The sequence below is a fragment of the Alosa alosa genome, chromosome 12 (genome assembly GCF_017589495.1).
Source record: "Alosa alosa isolate M-15738 ecotype Scorff River chromosome 12, AALO_Geno_1.1, whole genome shotgun sequence".
Taxonomy (NCBI): domain Eukaryota; kingdom Metazoa; phylum Chordata; class Actinopteri; order Clupeiformes; family Clupeidae; genus Alosa; species Alosa alosa.
The window spans coordinates 9549404-9568887 of NC_063200.1; the positions used below are offsets into that span (position 1 = coordinate 9549404).

General features: G+C 44.1%; 1 protein-coding gene across 1 annotated transcript in view; it reads left to right on the top strand.

Annotated features, from left to right (window-relative positions):
• Nucleotides 1-1896: 1896 nt before the first annotated feature.
• ggt5b (gamma-glutamyltransferase 5b) overlaps nt 1897-19484 on the top strand; it is a 33376-nt gene continuing 15788 nt past the window's right edge. The window contains exons 1-4 of the mRNA XM_048258601.1: nt 1897-2120; nt 11088-11215; nt 14122-14214; nt 17941-18136. Of these exons, the coding sequence (XP_048114558.1) occupies nt 1945-2120; nt 11088-11215; nt 14122-14214; nt 17941-18136 (593 nt within the window). The 5' untranslated portion in view covers nt 1897-1944. The remainder of the gene's footprint in view (nt 2121-11087; nt 11216-14121; nt 14215-17940; nt 18137-19484) is intronic.

Consider the following 19484-nt stretch of genomic DNA (forward strand, 5'->3'; position numbering starts at 1 on the left):
AGATAATATGACGATTAAATGTTTTTGTTGTAGCTCTACAACACCGGGTGAATTTGTTCACTTGGAAGAAAAAAGGAGCTGGGATTGTTCCATTATTATTGTAAACAGGACACAGACGAGAGGTCGCACACACACACACACAGTGTGTTTGACTGCTGTGCCACTGCTGCTGGTGATAATAAGACTACAGAGGAAACAAGCTGCTGCATGAATCTGTCTCTAATCATGTGATGTACTGTACCTGTCCAGGAAGACCCATACAGAGGATCTGGGTCATGTGATGGAACCGTACAGGAACTTTGTATTTGGGTGATATATCAGAGGAAGGCACGTGTATTTGGGTGATATATCAGAGGCAGGCCCATACAGTGATTCTGTGTATTTAGGTGATATAGCAGATGCAGGCCCATACAGTGATTCTGTGTATTTGGGTGATATATCAGAGGAAGACACTTACTGTGATTATGTGTATTTGGCTCTGGTTGACTGTAAGTGCAGAGCAAAGGGGAGTAATCTTGGCCCTCAGGGAGAGGAACTGTCATCAAGGTGAAATACACTTCTACTTAAACTACCCTGTGTATATCTCACAAGAGTGCACAGAGAGCCGGTACTCATGATCAACCCTGATAACATGGAAATATATCATCCAATCTGAGGAAAGTTCAACACATCTGTCTTACAAACATTCTAACAATGATTTTGAAAAAGATAGATAAAAAAGATTTGATAGAGAAGAGAGGAGAAGAGAAGAGAGGAGGAGAAGAGAAGAGAGAGAAGAGAAAAAAAATGAGGGAGGGAGAGGAGGAGAAGAGAAGAGGAAAAAGAAGAAGAGAGAGGAGAGGAGAAGAGAAAAATAGAACTTGTGTTCCATTGTGTGCTGTTTTATCTGCTTTGCCAGGACAACACTGATGGTATTACATCACTAAACAACACTGATAGTGTTACAACACTAAACAACACTGATAGTGTTACAACACTAAACAACACTGCAATCCTACAACATTTTTACAAACTCAACAGTTGTTTTTCTCAAAGTGGAGGGTGATCAAAGCCCACGGTCCAGCTGTCTTGTCTCAGGACATAGACTTGGTGTGAATTATACAAATGCAGTGGGGGTGGGACTTGGGGTGGGGTGGGTCATTGACAGGCTGTACATGGAACCCTGTGCATGGATGTTTGGATGTTTGCTGAATTTGTCTTTATCTCTCCTCCCCTCTGCCGGACCAACTGACCTCATCTAGTGCTTTAGTTGTGTGTGTGTGTGTGTGTGTGTGTGTATGTGTGTCTGAGTGTGTGTGTGTGTGTGTGTGTCTGGTGTGTGTGTGTGTGTGTGTGTGAGTGTGTGTGTGTGTGTGTGTGTGTGTGTCAATCATGATGGAAAGCATCATAGAGACGGAGGAAAGGGGGAAGCATCCTTATAAAGGCTGATAGCACCTTAACCCCACGATCTTTTCACCAGCTGATGTCTTTTTCGTCGAAAGTAAGTTAATACAGTGTAAAGCCCGCAGTGAACTGAGATAACCCTGTGTTGGTGTGGCAAGCTTTAAAGTTCCTTGTAGACGCTTCGCGTGCCAAGTATAGCCACATTCGACAGCCAGGTGCGTTCTGGGATTTCAGTTTGACACGATTTAGGGACATAAGGACTGGCCTCCGATGTGTGACATTTGGTCAGCAGAAAACCATATGTGAACTATAAAAGAAGGACTAATAACCAGTCATCTTCTCTCTTCCCATAAAAGAAAAACTTTAAGTACTAATCCCTCAAAAATGTCTCGTTTTTACGCGGTTGCGGGGAATTCTGAGTTACTTAGTTTCACTTACTTGAAATGATGAAGAGTAAGGAGGGCCCTCCCATTCCCTCCCCCGCCACAAACCTACACCCTCGCAGGCATGGGGTTCACATGGCACACCGACGAGCGCAGCTGCAGCAATCGCTACAACAGAATGGCCAAATCAAAGTCGTGTCAATGCTGTCTGATCTGCTGTGGTTTGTTGTGCGTCGCGGGTATCATTACTGTTTGCTGCTTATTTTTCTTCCCCCCCGGACCTTCTTGCTCCGATGGTACCTTCACGAGAGGAGCAGTGGCTGCGGACTCCAAGCTGTGCTCCGATATCGGCAGGTAAAGTGAGCTACTTGCTTTCTGTGGTTTCTAAAGAATAAAAGGGAGCGATAATCACATACGAGGAAATAACTAGTATGCCTGAATGCGTTCGTTTTCCAAACCACAACAAAAACATACAAAATATTTTTATATCAATCATGGTGAATTACTTAATGCCTCCCACTGTTTCAGCTGTAGGCCTGTACATTTACCTGTAAATATTGCTCCAATCAATATTTGAATGCGTTCATATCCATGAAGTTGATTAAAATATATTTTACTGTAGAATGTACGAGTGATTAATCATGTGTTTTAAGTAAGTTTGACGTAGCCGACAGTTTTCGCGATGGGACGTAGTCAGTACAGAGGAACAGTACACATCAGACTATGCATCACTGATTATTTAGACCACCAAACACAGAGAAAAGACTCCAGGAGTTGGGAATGGAATCCCAAAATAACGTGGGAGCTCCTGAAAAGTCCGCAGGACACACCAATTTCCCCCTTGAATTTTCCCCTGGGGATCAATAAAGTATCTATCTATCTATATATCTATCTATCTCTATCTCAAACAAAGTGTCATTGCATAAAAATGGTAGATGTAGTACGATCACATGTCACCCATGCTGTCAGGAGACCAATAAATTAGTGTTCTTTGTTTTTATATCCTGCAATCTTTGCCAAGTAAAAATACCGATGCATTTCCTCGTTTCAAGGTGTATCACACACACACAATTGTAGCCAAGTCCCTAGACACCCGAGTCGCCCCTTGTAGGCCTACGTGTTCAGCGTTTCCTGCAAAAGAGTCAAAGAGGCTCATAAAACTTTCCATTTTAAAACACTGGCCCGCGGTCCTGACTCTGTAGGGCAGACCCACTGTTCAACACCCTGCTAAAAATGTAAGTAAGCACAGAGCCTTAGGCAAATCCGTTCCCAGTGTCTACCTCTTAGTAAAACAAGAAAAAAAAAGGACAGAAAGTGACTGGAGGGTTCGGCTCATGTATACTATCTACACTGCACTACATATCCTGTCCTGTCTATGCACCACCTGCATATACCTGTCTATACTTTTTATATCACATTGCACTTTTCTGCTTTTTTGCACTTCTGGTTAGATGCAAGCTGCTTCATTGTCTTTGTACTTGTACTCTGCACTCTTGTACTCTAATCTAATCTAATAATCTAAATGTGTAGTGAAATGATAGAGAATCATTCTGCGCCTGTATGACCCAGTTATGGGATTGCTCACTGCAGGTGCCACAGTGAGTCAGTGTACAGTAGCTTATTACCTAATTGATGCCATTTCAGGAGCTCAAACTAAAGTCATCAGATTTTAAAACCACTGCACTGGTGACAACCCAAAACAAAAGCAGCATGTGTGTGTGTGTATGTGTGTCTGAGTGTGTGTGTGTCTGAGTGTGTGTGTGTGTGTGTGTGTGTATGTGTGTGTATGTGTGTCTGAGTGTGTGTGTGTGTGTGTGTGTGTGTGTGTGTGTGTATGTGTGTGTGTGTGTGTGTGTGTGTGTGTGTGTGTGTGTGTGTGTGTGTGTGTTTGTGTGCACGCGCATGTGTGTTTTCCTGTGCGTATGCAAGCGTGTTTGAGTGTATGTTCCTATGTGTGTGTGTGTGTGTGTGTGTGTGTATGATGTTTGTGTACTTGTGTACTTGTGGGGGTGAAGAGTTCATTATCCTCTCAATCCCCACTCCTCCTCCTTCCTCCTCCAACAGTCCACTGGCCTCTTACTGCACAGAGTCTAACTCTTCAGGGCCTTAGTCAGTCCGGTTAGGTTAGGCCCCTAAATCAGATTTTTGATCACTGTCTCTGTTGTACATGTTTACGTAATAACTGCCCGCTTTACAGTATTAATTGATTTACAAGTAAATCTTAGCGTAAGTCACAGGATGTAAGTTCCTGTCCTGTGAAAGGGGCTTTTGTGTTGGCTGGTTAATCTGTTACTACAGTCTGATTTGTTTTTTTAAATGGTGAATTACCCGGCTGTAGGCACTGAGACACTGAGAGATTCTTCACTGTGTGTGTGTGTGTGTGTGTGTGTGTGTGTGTGTGTGTGTGTGTGTGTGTGTGTGTGTGTGTGTTTGTGTGTGTGTGTTTCCCCACAGTGCTGTCAGAGATGTCTGAGCAAGTCCTTCACCAGCACATGTATCACTGAGGCATCACTGATACACACCATGCGCTAGCAGAAGGTGTATGTGTGTGTGTGCATGTGTATGTGTGTGTGTGTGTGTGTGTGTGTGTGTGTGGTGTGCAATTGTATGTGTGTGTGTGTGTGTGTGTGTGTACGTGTGCATGTGTGTTCCAGTTGCATGGAATTGTATTCTCCTTTAGAGCTGGGCAGAGTCTCTCTTTCTTTCTCTCTCTCTCTCACACACACACACACTTTATTCTGTTCATGACCCATCTCTAAGCTCCTGAACCTTCACACACACTGAGGGAGCCTGTCTGACGTGCTTGTGTGCTTCTGTACATTAATTACCAGATGCATTTCAGGTGATACAGCATTTCTCACTTTATGAGGCGAACGAGCTGAAAGTTTCCCAACACACGAACACACCTTTTTTCTTTCTTTTAAAATGCATCTTTACAGATAGATATCCTGCAGGACAGGAGCGATTTCAAAGTCCTCTGACTTCCTTGGCAATATCTGTGTAACTCATTGAATAGATATGGTAGATATCTGGCAACATCTGTGTCATTCATTGAATAGATATGGTAGATATCAATGCACCAGAGGGATCTTCCCACTGGGATGTGGACGTTGGTGAGAGAGTCTCTTTTCCAGTAACTCTCTCTCTCTGGCCTTCATGGCGGGAATCTACACAGTCTTGCCCCCTTTTGGCATCAGTGCCTGTTGCATCATCAGACTCCAGTCTGCTGCATCATCAGTGTCCCTCATGTTCTAATTCTATTCCTTGAACAGTCTTTCCGCTCTGGCAACCAATGCTGGCAAACCCACAAGAATTCACTCTTGTCTTTGTCAAGCTTGTCTTTGGGGTTTTGCTCTCACTCATAGACTGTAAAAAATAACTCTCACTTCAGAAAGGACTGTTGAGATGACAGGAAATGAGTGCAAGGAAGAGACGGGATGGGAGTGGGGTTGGGAAATGACCAGGGGTCAGAGGTCAACCTGGGCCCCCGTGGACACTTATCCCTGAATGTGATGAGGATGCTGCCACTTGCACCACATCATCTACTCACAGGACTCAACACAGGACTCAACTGCTGAATCTGCTCAAAGGACTCAACTGCTGAATCTGCTCAAAGGACTCAACTGCTGAATCTGCTCACAGAACTCAAATGCTGAATCTGCTGCATCTAATAATGACCAATGGAGAAGAGAGCATTTTCATGGCCTCCTCATGACTTTGTTTGCTGGGACTCGCTTGCTTCAGCAGAGAGTGAAAAACAGGGAGGGTTATGGTTCTGTGCTGGAGAACGTTGGTCACACTGGGAGGGTAATGACCGGTTCTGTGCTGGAGAATGGTAGTCACACTGGGAGGGTAATGACTCGGTTCTACTTTGGAGAACGTTGGTCACACTGAGATGGTAATGTCCGACTCTACATTGGAGAACATTGGCCACACTGGGAGGGTAATGACCGGTTCTATGCTGGAGAACGTTGGTCACACTGGGAGGGTAATGACCGGTTCTACATTGGAGAATGTTGACCACACTAAGAGGGCAATGACCGGTTCTACATTGGAGAACTTTGGTCACACTGGGAGGGTAATTACCAGTTCTACGCTGGAGAACGTTGGCCACACTGGGAGGGTAATGACCGCTTCTACGTGGCTGTTTTCATGAGCTGCATTATGCTACCCTGAAGCGGTGCACTCTCTGTAAAATATATGACTCTTTCGTCACCAAGGTCACATTCATCAGTCGTCTCTAAGTCATCGGGGTACGCCCTGGATAGAGTGTCGGCGATTAACATGTGTACATGAGAGAGATGTCGTATCTTTGAATTTAAAGAAGCATCCTCTGTAATCGTGCGGGGGCCTTACCTATGGGTTTTGACAAAATTGGATTTTCACAGAATTGCCGTACATACTGATGGAATTTCTTGAGAGCAAAGTCAGTCTGTATATAGTTTTGCTCTGCATCAGACAATGCCCTGGACGCATAGGCTACTGGCTGTTTGTCTTGCATGAGGCAGGCACTAAGTCCATCCTTGGAAGCATCAGCTTGAATTTCCACTGGAAATGCCCTAAATGCAGCCTCTTGTTCTGGATGGCACTGCCATTCAACCACCCGGAGAAGCAGTCTTGACGGTGCGGTGAGTGTGGCCTCGTTAGGTATGTACTGATCTAGGTACCTAGTCATGCCAAGTAGTCGCTACAGGCTCTTCCGGTCAGAGGGTGGAGGCAACTGTTGGATGGCTGTGATGACTGGAGTCATCTGGTCTGACCCCATCCGAACTGATGATGTGGCCAAGATATTTAAGTTCATTAACCATGTATTGCACTTTGTCTTTGTTGAATTTGACATGGAGTTCTTTAGCTCTTTCCATTACCTGCTGGAGTATTTTGTCATGTTCCATTTTGTCTGCTGCAGCGATGATCATGTCATCTGCCACTATGAAGACACCATCAAAGTCACACCAGACAGTCACCAAAGCTTTCATAGTTGACCTTCTGGAACACATCACTCGCTGATTTAATCCCAAAAGGCATGCGATGGAAACAGTATCTTCCCCATGGAGTATTGAAAGTACAGAGATCTGCAGACTCGTCATCTAATCTGATCTGCCAATACCCATCACGCTCATCAAGGATAGTACAAATCTTTTTACCAGCTGGTCTGGTAATCAATAGTCTCTTTCAGCCTGTCATGTACAGCATAAGGGATCTTCCTACACCCATGGATCACTGGGGGCACTGAACGGTCAGTGTAGTTGGGGTCTTGTCCAGGAAACTCACCGAGACCTTCGAAAACCAAAGGATATCGGTTCAGTAGGTCATCCTTTGATGTTGGGGCAGCAGGGATTAGTGGATCCACTTACCTGATCAGGTCCAGTTGTACACACGCCTGGCGTCCCAGTAGAGGTGTGTCAGACGCTGTGGTGCCTATTTTCTGTGGCCTGTGGTGTAATATGGATCCAATAAACAATGTGTCTACAGCTGCGCTGGTTTCATCACTATCAGTGTCTGTTCCAATCGGCGCCACTATATCCCCTGATTTGCACATTGCAGAAAAATGGTTCTTTTCTCCACACGTGTTGCAATATGCATTGTATGCAGGGCAGCTTCTTGGCCGAAGCTGTCGCCCGCATTTGCCACATAACCGAGTGTGTTCTTTGATGGGTTTTTTGTAAGCCTTACGCTCTGGCCATGGACGTGGTTTGGTGCCCTTGCTCCTGATAACATCCACTTGCTCTGTTGAGCTGCTGGAAGCCATTGCAAGAGCCTGTGCACGCACTACTTCCTTTGCTCAACATAGATCTACAGCTTTAGGGGCTGTCTACACAACGCCGGTTTTTGTGAAACTGGTAAGGTTTTGTTATCGGTTACGACTTGCGTGTACACGACGCCGGCAGTTTAGGAGACTGTAACCGGCAGTTTAGGAGACTGACTGAGAGTTTTTGAAACCACTACATATGCACTACAGCACATTTAGCCGGTTACACCTCTGTGTGTGCACTAAAGTTTTTTCTTTACCGGTGTCGTTAAAAGTGTGAACCCTTAGTCAGGGACAATTTAGGGATGGACAGCAGTTTCTCAAGTACAGCAGTGTCAGTCACGCTAAACAACATTTTATCCTCGCCTCTCGCCTTTGCTATGCTTTAGTTTGTTGAAGACAGCCACTTCTGACACCATGTTGTGTTATTGGCGTGGTGGAAATATCAGAGACCAGCACACTATTCAACAAGGCGACAGCCCGCTTCTTTACTTCATGCGTCACACGTATAACCATTCCAGCCAATCAGAGGCATTCACCATTAGACCATAGAACTAGTCAGGAACAGGTAGCTGCTCATGCTACACACTGGAGAAAGTTGGCTAAGGATAAAAGGGTTCTGCAGTGGAAAATGTTGGTTAAGGATGGAAGGGTTTTGCAGTGAAGAATGTTGGCTAAGGCTAGAAGGGTTCTACACTGGAGATTGTTGGCTGAGGACAAACAGGTTCTGTAGTGGAGAACGTTGGCTAAGGCTAGAAGGGTTCTACACTGGAGATTGTTGGCTAAGGACAAACAGGTTCTGCAGTGGAGAACGTTGGCTCTATGGGCTATGGAGGGTTAAAAGCTTCCCCACTGAACTTGTTATTACTTGTTATAACTTGTTAAACAATACTTTTTATTGTTTACTTGAATGTTATGTTCGTCTGTGGACTTAATTGGTAAAATATGTCTTGTCTTCACCGTGGGATAGTGAGAAACATAATTTCGATCTCTTTGTATGTCTGGGCATGTGAAGAAATTGACAATAAAGCTGACTTTTGACTTTGTTTCTTAGCCTTTTTCACTCACTCCAGAAATTAGCATAGTCAGTATAATCCCGACATCCAAACTCACAGGGCTGCATGCCCACCAACCCCCCCTCTCAGGGGATCTGCTCCACCCCCCCGCCCCCTCTCATTTTCATGGCCCATTGATACAGACAGAAGGAGACACAAAGGTGGCACTTTGATCTTTTCAAGAGTAGCTGCCCGGGTGTGGAAGACATCAGGCCAGAGAGCTTTGCTTCACAAGTTCTCTAAGACTTTGAAAGCTCCCCACAGAAAGAAGGGTTTCATTTTTTTCATAGATGATGAATTAAGTTTTTGTGTTGTTTTTGTGTGATGTCTGGACTCTCTCAAAAGAGTTGTCCACAGAATGACCAACTTTAGGGGCCTTTCCAACTGGCAGGCCAGCAATAGTGGGTGTTGTCAGAGGGACTTAGTTGACGAGTAGAGCATGCTCAGAATATCTAAACAGCCTAACAAGGGAGGAAGCTTTCTGGTAATTATGAGGGTGTGTGTGTGTATGTGTGTGTGTATATGTGTGTGTGTGTGTATGTGTGTGTGTGTGTGTGTGTGTGTGTGTGTGTGTGTGTGTGTGTGTGTGTGTGTGTGTGTGTGGATTAACGTATTAATAGCCAACGATGCAAAAGAAAGGCCAAGCGGATCCTCTCTGACCCCAGTCATCCCAGCCACAGTCTCTTCACCCTCCTGCCATCTGATAGAAAGTACAAGAGCATTCAGACCTGTACCCGCAGATTTAGAGACAGTTCCTATCCACAGGCCATTAGGATGTCACACTGTTCCTCATACTTAATGTCATAATGTCATGCTCTTCCTCATACTTAATGTCAACAACCTCACACCTCCTCAGTGTTTTTTGCACATGACACTTTAGTTTTTATCTTTTTATCTTTTATATTCTTATATCTTTGTCTTACACTCCAATCTTGTTAATTACTCAATTAGCAATTAGTATACTTTTTATTCTTTAAAGTTGAACTGGCTCTTGAGAATAAGAAATATTATTAATCATGATGTGCTCATGTTCATGTCTAATTTCTGCTTCTAGGGTATGAGTGAGCATAACCTCGTTTGAGACACATAGTCTGTCTTTGTGACAGCTAATCAAGTGTGGTTGATGTCATGTCAATAACCCAGAGACTCAAAACATGGCAGTTGTAGCCAAAGACACATTATCTCGAACTAGCAGGACAGAGGGAAGGAAGAATGGTCAGTCTGGGTGTGTGAGTGTGTAACTGGTCCACCCAAGAAGCACAAAACGTAGTCCTTAGAGCAGGGGTGGGCAAACGTTTTGGCTCAAGGGCCACATTGGGTTTTGAAAATTGGCCGGCGGGTCTGCTGCAAAGGAGATAACAAAGAGTAGGCCTGTCATCTCTATGTAACATGATGTTTTGACATTGACATTGTAAACGTTCTCTAAGAAGAGTGAAAAGCAGTTTGCAGTAAAGCTAACCAACGTCGTCTCTATTGCAGGAAAAAAATAGCGAGCAGCCTGATAACCAAATGAAATGCTCTGCGGGCCGGATGAAAGTGCTTGGCGGGCCGGGTCCGGCCTGCAGGCCGCAGTTTGCCCACCCCTGCCTTAGAGCAAGGCATTTGGTAGGTCAGTCACTTGTACAGTGCAGGCTTTTCCAAACTGATGGTGCTTAAAATGCAACACAACCGAGTTAGAAGCAGGATGAGGACAACCTGAGGTTGTGTGTGTGTGTGTGTGTGTGTGTGTGTGTGTGTGTGTGTGTGTGTGTGTGTGTGTGTGTGTACAAAATTGAGCAGAGAATTTAACCACTTTGAAAATAGGCTATTTAACATTGTAACAAGTAGCCTACAGAAGTGACAATAATAATGATTATAATAACCTACTACTACTACTACTACTACTACTACTACTACTACTACTAGTAATATAGACAATGAGTGGGGTCCAATCAGTTTTAGAGCATGTGCACACTGGTATTTGGGTATTAAGATTGTTGAATTGTTTGAAAAAAACTGAGGAGGAGTAGACTTGATAGATGGAACACTGAGGAAGAGTAGACTTGATAGATGGAACACTGAGAAGGAGTAGACTTGATGGATGGAACAGTGAGGAGTAGACTTGATGGATGGAACAGTGAGGAGTAGACTTGATAGATGGAACAGTGAGGAGGAGTCAGTAGCCTGGCAAGCCAGACCCACATCAAGATTGTTGGGTCTGGGAACACACCATTGGTAGGCCTCAATGCGAGGAGCGGGATAAACGGTTGTCTTTCAAATTCCCCCTGCACACAATAGGATAGCGCTACAGCAGACGCAAAGCGACCCCGACGCAAAGCAAGCCTGATACAAAGCGACCAAAGCGACCCTGATACAGGCTACGCTTTGTTCTGAGCCTGAAGGCTCGTCTCTGTGCAGTGGTCTCCTTGGGCTCGTCTCTGTGTCGCCCCCCTGTGGACTGTGCTGGGCTGTGCGGCCTCTGTCTAAACCTCTGTCTGTCTCTAATGTTGTTGTTGTTGTTGTTGTTGTTGTGTGCAGGGATATGCTGCAGAAGGGAGGCTCCGCAGTGGACGCGGCTATCGCAGCCCTCATCTGCACGGGTCTGGTGAACCCCCAGAGCATGGGACTCGGAGGAGGCTCCATCTTCACCATCAGGGACAAGGCTGGTAAGACATACACACACACACACACACACACACACACACACACACACACACACACACACACACACACATACACACACACACACACACACACACACACACACACACACACACACACACACACACACACACACACACACACACACACACACACACACACACACACACTTCCATCTTCACCATCAGGGACAAGGCCGGTGAGACACACACTTTCCATGAGTCAACTCAGTTCAGATAGGCATCGTAGCGCACCTCCAAATGACTCAGTTTGAGTCAACTCGGTTCAGATGGACGCCTTAGTTCACCCCAAAATGACTCAGGATGAGTCAACACACTTTAGATGGGCCAAACGACTCAGTTTGGTTCCAATGCAGACTTGTGCTCAACCTCTCTCTCTCATGATTCAGGACACTTCCAATGCAGATTTGTGCTTAGCCTTCTCCCGATGATTCAGTTCAGTTCTAATATTTTGTATTCAATCTCTAAATGATCCAACTCAGTTCCCAGTGACATAGTCCCATTCAGATGTTCCGCCTCCTCCACCTAGTTCAGCGGAAATCAAACACAATTCAGCTTCCTCTGCATCATTCAGATCAGTTATGTTCTTTCAGCTTCCTCTGCATCATTCAGATCAGTTATGTTCTTTCACCTTCCTCTGCATCATTCAGAACTAACCGACTCAAATCAGCTCAGCTCATCAGTCTTTTCATCAATCTCTATTCAAGAATGCCAAAATAAACAGTTTCTTGGAACACTTCCTAAATTGCGCAATCAAAACATCAACAATGACATAACCAAAATCAGGCTGTAAAAGTAAGGAAATCTGGCCCACAAAGGTAAAGTTCACTAATGACTCAAACTAAGATAACACCTGTAACTGAAAACTGAAAAAAAGTTTTTACAATGTAGATCAATGGTAATACCGGTACATGTAATGTCCACTTAGGAGGATTTTATTTATAGACAGGAGACTTTTACACAAGACTGAACAGATGTCACAAAGCCCATTTCGAGTCTTAACTCATGTTGACCAAATGTTTAGCAGAAATGACCCTATGTTGGGACAAGCTATGGGGTCTGGTTGAACAGTGAGGGGAGAGGATTGACAGAGACTTGGCCTCAGCATCGCTGGTCAGTAGTAGTTCCACAGTTCGAATTATGGGGGTGATTGGGGGGGTCTGAGCCCCCCCCCCCCCAAAAAAAAAGAAACAAAAAATAACACTCTGGGGTGATTGCAATATTCTATATAATCTTATGTAATGTACATTGCAATATTCAATATAATCTTATGTAATATAATGTAATGCACATTGCATTTCTGTCCCTCCTAAACAGTGTGTGTTTAGCAGCCAGAATTTAAACATTTAAACAATCCTAACTTTCGAGGGAAATCATCTTCTAAGAACATACCTTGTAACATCCACATTCTTCTGCCGAACTTATGCTAACCGTTTCGCTAGCTTGTAAACAAATCCATGTGCTTTATCGTTACCTTTTCCACAGTTTAAAATAGCAAAATGCACAATTTCTCCAGCAGAGGGGGAAATATAGCTAATCCTGCCAAGTTTCCCTTTAAAGGGGAAATTTACCTTACCTTAACAGCTTCGGAGTTATTGGAATGGTTATATGAGTTCAGGGGTGAATGGTGGCCGTCTCATTTCCCCCTAGTGCTCGTGAGCGGAAAAAAACAGTCATGCAACTTTGGGTCAGAAAGTCTTGCGGTCGTAACAAATTGCTTTACTACATTACACACATGTGCGCCGGGCACCGGCTAGAACAAGGATGCGATGGAGTTTCTCAGACGTTCGTCATGGCAGAGCCAGCGAAAAGAAGCAGAAAGCGAGTGAACCGTTGTCGTAGGAACAGGGAAAGAGGAAACGGCAGACTGACCGAGCGAGGAGTGTCATACAATATATACTCTGAACCTGTAGGGGGAGCTCTGCAGAGAAAACGGTGAGCAAAAAGCGAAGAAATGGTCAAAAGTGCACAGGGTCCCTTTAAGTAGCTGGAGACACCGCAGACTCTATGCAACTGCTGTGGTAGCCTATTAGACACTGACTCAGACCCATGAAGTGGCACCCAGCCAACGTCTGTCTGCACTCGACTAGATAACACAAACCAAGCCAATAGAGGCTACACTGTGCAATTCCTACACTGTGCAAGTCACACACATCTGGAAAACTTAATAGGGGACACACAACTCGATATTGTTAAATAATTGTATCTGAATACAAATCTGGTTTTGTTTGTAGATGATAAATAAATTTGGTTTATGTTTGGAAAAATTAGACTCAACAAGCAGCCTCAGGGTTGGAGCCAAATCTAGCAGTGACTCTCACACTGTTTGTTCTCATTTCTGTGTCTCTTTGCTTTCCTTTGGCTCCAGTTCACTGACCTCATTTGTCTTGCCATTAAAAAGCCATCCAAATGTTTCTGAAACTCTCTTTCTCTTTCTCTTGGTTCCCCCGACTCTTTGTTTGTCTGCATGTCTCTTCCCCAATCCAGGGCCCCCTTGCTCTGACCCAGACGAGAGACCTGTAATCTGCCACATAAGTCCAGTCAGGCACGGAGCATGAATATTACCGGGAGATTTCAAGTTCCAGCGGCTCCTTCCTGAGTGACGCAACTTGGTGATCGCCCGATCCAGACTGCTGCAGGGCATTCCAAAGAACTTCAAACAGCAATATCATGCCCTTGTTAAGCTCACAGTTGTCAGCCTGGCTTCAAAATGTTCCCAGCTGACTGGGAGGTATTCTAATTCTCCCAATCAGTCGATCAGTCAATACTGACATGCCTTCAATCAAGACTTTCCCCAAAAATAGCCCCGATCTCTCTCTGTGTATCGCTTTGGATAAAAGTGTCTGCTAAATATTTAAAGACTTTATTTCTCGCTCTCTGTTTTTTTCCAGGTAAAGTGACCGTGATCAGCTCCAGAGAGACAGTCCCCAAGACCTTCAAACCCAACCTGATGAGCGACTGCAAAGGAAAGCAGTTTTACCATGGTAATCATCCGCCATGTGGAATTCTTATGCTAGTCTATTGTGGTCAGCAGTGTAAACAAGAAGTTCAAGGGGTTTCCTGTAAGGGGTCACCTGCACAGTGGATCTAGTCTTGATCTGGGCCTGGTCTGGCTGGCCTTGTTCAGCCATTGGGCGGTGTTATACCCGCAAGGATCACCCTGCTACCTAAAGTTACAGAATCCACACACACTGATGAAGGTGCTCCTGACCTGATCTCCTACAGTAACAGACAGGCTACTGCAGGCTTCAGAAAGTAAAAGTCATACCATGCATTGGTTCTACCTGTGAACTTTAAACAGGTGATTTCAGGATTTCGCTGCTCCACTTGGCTTAGGAGTCGTTCATTAGAATAAGAATTAGAATCAGCTGATTTAGTGAGTGGTTGGAACACATATCATCATCATCAACCATTGTTTATTCAGGGGAAATTGACGTTTGATTCAGGCGTAATCTGATTACTTTAGGATTACTTTTAGATTACTTCAATAAATATGTCCCTTAAGTAAAAGACCACTGAATTGATGAAATAATTATCATTCTATTTTTCTGTTTATTATTTCATTACATCTAAGAAATCTCTTTGCTTTGAGTAAAGCATTCCTGTGTGAATTAACTGATCTTTCCTCCAAAAATCTTAATGTAGCCCGTTGTTTTAGTGTTACCATTTACTTTGAGGTCACCAGGTCCCATTGTCTGAAAAACACCCAAAACTAATACATTTCTATAGCTATTCTCCACTTTGGGGGTGGTATTTTGGTGGTTGACATTTTCCCCATCCCAAAATTGATCACTTAGTCATCATGGATGTGATCATGGATCACTATTGTCCAAACATGCACAACTCTTTATAAGGGCACGCCTGGACAATGAATTTAGCTTTCGCTGGATTTTTTTGACCCAGGGACATGGCCTGAGATTGAATGACACCATGTCCATTTCAATTGTGGGGGTGAGAAAATGATTCCTTTGGGATGTTTTTCAACCAGGGGGACCTGGTGACTTTCTTAAAGTAAACGGTAACACTAAAACAACAGGCTACATTAAGATTAGGAGGAAAAGATCAGGCAGTGTGCCGAGAGACCTGCCCCAATAGTAAATAAGTTAGTAAGTAAGTATAGATACTCTTTTGATCCTGTGAGGGAAATTTGGTCTCCCAATCCGCGAATTAGTGAAGCACAGTGAATACACAGTGAGGTGAAGCACACAATGAGCACACAGTGAGGTGAAGCACACACCAACCCGGAGCAGTGAGCTGTCTGCTACAACGGTGCTCGGGGATCAATGAGGGGTTTGGTGCCTTACTCAAGGGCACTTCAGCCGTGGATGTGGGCATGGGAGAGCAGTGCTCAACCACTTCCCCTGCCCACATTTTTTCTACTGGTCAGGGATCGAACCGGCAAGCCAGAAGCTAGTCGAATTAAAAGATAACTAGGCTATCATTAAAAAGTTGCATTGCTTGCATGATAAAATGTAATCAGGTAATCCCCAACAATGTAACTGTAATCTGATTACACAATTCTTTTATTGTAATCTGGGTTGATTATAGTTACTTGATTTTTGTAATCTGATTACGTAATCCAGATTACATGTAATCCGTTACTACCCAACACTGGTAAATACAATCACTTCCCCCCAACGCCCTGGTGCTCCTTGAAGGCCATTGTGTCTATCACACACACACAGACACACACACACACACACACACACACACACACACACACACACACACACACACCTCCCAGCGCCCTGGTACTCCTTGAAGGCCATTGTGTGAAGTTCATTTAAGTTTAGTCCTCTGTTTACATATCATGGGGTTCTGGCTCAGTGACTTATTGCAACAAACTAACAATATGTGTACTCTGCACATAGAACACTCCACTGCAAGCTATGGAGATAACACACACACACACACACACACACACACACACACACACACACACACACATGCAGACACACACACACACACACACACAAAGACGCTCCACCAGTGAGCTTGTAAATCCTGTTTTGCAAGAAGACCAGTGCAGCGGAAAAGTCTCTTAATGATTTAGTTTTTCACCTGTCAGCCCTGCTGCTCAATTGGAGCAACTACACACACGTTGGACCGTGTGTGTGTGTGTGTGTGTGTGTGTGCAGGGCCGTTTCAAGGAATTTGGGGGCCCCAAGCAAAATGGACATGGACCTGACCTTTCAGGCCATCTTCATCAGTGGAGGTATCCTTAGGAAGAGCCTGAGGGCTGAGAAATTTAAGCAAAGCACCTTGAGGGAGAAAGAAAAGATATGTTAGCATTTCCATATTTTGATATTTAGAAGGGATGCAGCTGCTTTCACAACTACCAATGCTTACTGTAAAAACATCCCAAGCTAATGTTATACATTGACCTAGGCCTACTTGTAGCTTAACATAGCATTTAAGCATTCTGCTGTTTGAGAATTAGACAGACGCACCTGGTGCTTTAAAGACAGTAAACAGCTGGCGTGCATGAATACTACTAGACATGAATGTTCCAGTCTGCTTTGACGCACGGAATGTATCGTGTGGTTTTCCTAACCCCCATTTGGTAAATAGATTATCACGGTCGAATAGTTAGTATAGCAGAGAAGCTATGCCACTTTCATCAAAACCTATTACAAAGCTATAGCAATGTTATGTCATTAAATACGATAAACAGTGATTCTGGAACAGATCTGCGTCTTCCTTATCCCGTTAATAAACATATTACAGTATGTAATCATATTCCGTCCGTTCAAAAAAAAAAAAAAAGTTGTTCTAACTAGTTTGTTACAAGAAGCATGGGCCGTCAGGCAGGTAGTTAACATAAACATTTTTTGCTAGGCTAGCCTTCCTGCTGCGACATTACACCATTTGCACAAGACAAGTAGAGCTATTTTATCCAGTGTAATTTATCACTTACCACTACCTTGTTTTTTATTGTCATTCTCTTCCTTCCTGCTGTCAGCGACTACTGAGAGGGGCCCCCTTGAGGGCGATCCCGGTATTGCCGGTAACAGTGTTGTTGCACTTTACTGCATTGACTATCAAAGGGGCGCTCACAGTTTGTCGTTGCATTTTATTCTTAACCAGTCGTTGTCTTGGGGCCACTGGCCAGCTCGGGCCCCAAGCAATTGCTTGGTTTGCTTGCCTTCTAGCGACGGGCCTGTGTGTGTGTGTGCGTGTGTGTCCGTGCGTGCATTTCATATAATGAAGAAAATGATGCAGGGAAAAGAGTGCTGCAGATTGGTGTCCTTTTTCTTGATGCCTGTAGAGGAAGTTTGGATTGGCTCAGTTCATCAGTTCATCTGACCTGGGTCAGTTTGTTGTTGTACATTCCCTGTCTCTCTCTCTTTCTCTCTCTGTGTGTGTGTGTGTGTGTGTGTGTGTGTGTGCATCAAGAAAAAGGACCAATCTGCAGCACTCTTTTCCCTGCATCATTTTCTTCATTATAAACACACAGACAGACACATCACACACAGACACATCACACACACTTAATATGTTTGCATGATTAAGATCCGCCTTATGAGAAAGTGTGTGTGTGTGCCTGTATGTGTATTTCAGTAGATATATCTCTGTGTGTCGGTGCTGGAATGTCTTTTTGTATTTCTTATATTCTCGGAGGTCTGTGCGTGAGAGTGTGTGTATGTGTGTATATGTTTATGATATATTGAATAGTATCTGAGTGTGTAAGTGCATTTTCCCGTCCTCAGGCGCCCAGTGGATCGGTGTTCCCGGTGAGCTCCGTGGATATAAAGCGGCCCATGATCGCTTTGGGAAACTGAAGTGGGAGGAGCTTTTCGCACCCTCTATCCGATTGGCTCGTGAGGGCTTCCCGATGCCACCTTACCTGTTCAGTTTCATCAGCCACCCAATTCTAAAACCGCTCATCATCGGAACACAGCTCTGGTACAGTAGCACATGCCACACTACACGACCAGCTCTCAATTTCAACTGAGTTTTATTAGCATGGCACGTTTCATTTGTATTGAGTTTTATTAGCATGGCACGTTTCATTTGTATTGAGTTTTATTAGCATGGCACGTTTCATTTGTATTGAGTTTTATTAGCATGGCACTTTTCATTTGTATTGAGTTTTATTAGCATGACACGTTTAATTTGTATTGAGTTTTATTAGCATGGCATGTTTCATTTGTATTGCGATGTATTGGATTTAAAGCAGTGCTGTGCAAGTGTTGATTTCATGCTAAAGGTCTAAAAACTACAGTTGGCTACGTAAAAGGCAAAATCTTGCAAAACATTATTACAACTTTGGAACACAGGACTGCTTGTGTTTTCAACTGATAGAAAATAGTGAAACTATAAATTGTATATACTATAGTATAAACTATATTCTATATATTGTAGATTGCTTTGTCACTGGTCAGCAGCAATGCCAAAGCAGCAAAGCAGCATGGTGCATATCCTGGAGGTCTGATGGGAAAGATGCCTGCGGTCAAACCACAGGATATGACATAACATGACCGGACATAGCATGGAATGTCATGACACAACATCACATCATTACGTCACATCATATATCAATTACCATTTGGCAGACACTTATCCATAGATAATGAGGAGTAATAACCCAGTGCATATCATTATGGGGCGCCTGCATGATACCCCAGTGCATATCATTATGGGGCGCCTGCATGATACCCCAGTGCATATCATTATGGGGCGACTGCATTATACCCCAGTGCATAGCATTATGGGGCACCTACATGATACCCCTGCATTATACCCCAGTGCATATCATTATGGGGCGCCTGCATTATACCCCAGTGCATCACATTATGGGGTGCCTGCATGATGCACACACTCAGTTAGGAGGTGACTTGTTGCAGTTTGTCGCACAATGGAGGCCACTCCAGGGAACACATGCCTAAAAACAGTTCCTCTTCAGTAACTGTGTGTGTTTGTATCTGTGTGTGTGTGTGTGTGTGTGTGTGTCTTAACTGTATGTGTGTGTGTGTGTTTTAACTGTCTCTTAATCAGTAATACCAAAAACTTCCCTTTTGGTTTCCTCATGGTCTAAGCCAGTGTTTCTCAAAGTGTGGTCCGGGGACCACTGGCAAGCTATCCCAAGTGGTCTGCGAGCTGACATGATAAAATATTATATAGATGAGTTGTTTGCAATATTCAACCAACTTGTATGTAAATCCAAACAGTTCTGCAACACTGTCTATGTAAGATATGCCAGTTGAAATCATATGAATCCTCTGACACAATAAGCAAAGTGCAAAGACAATAA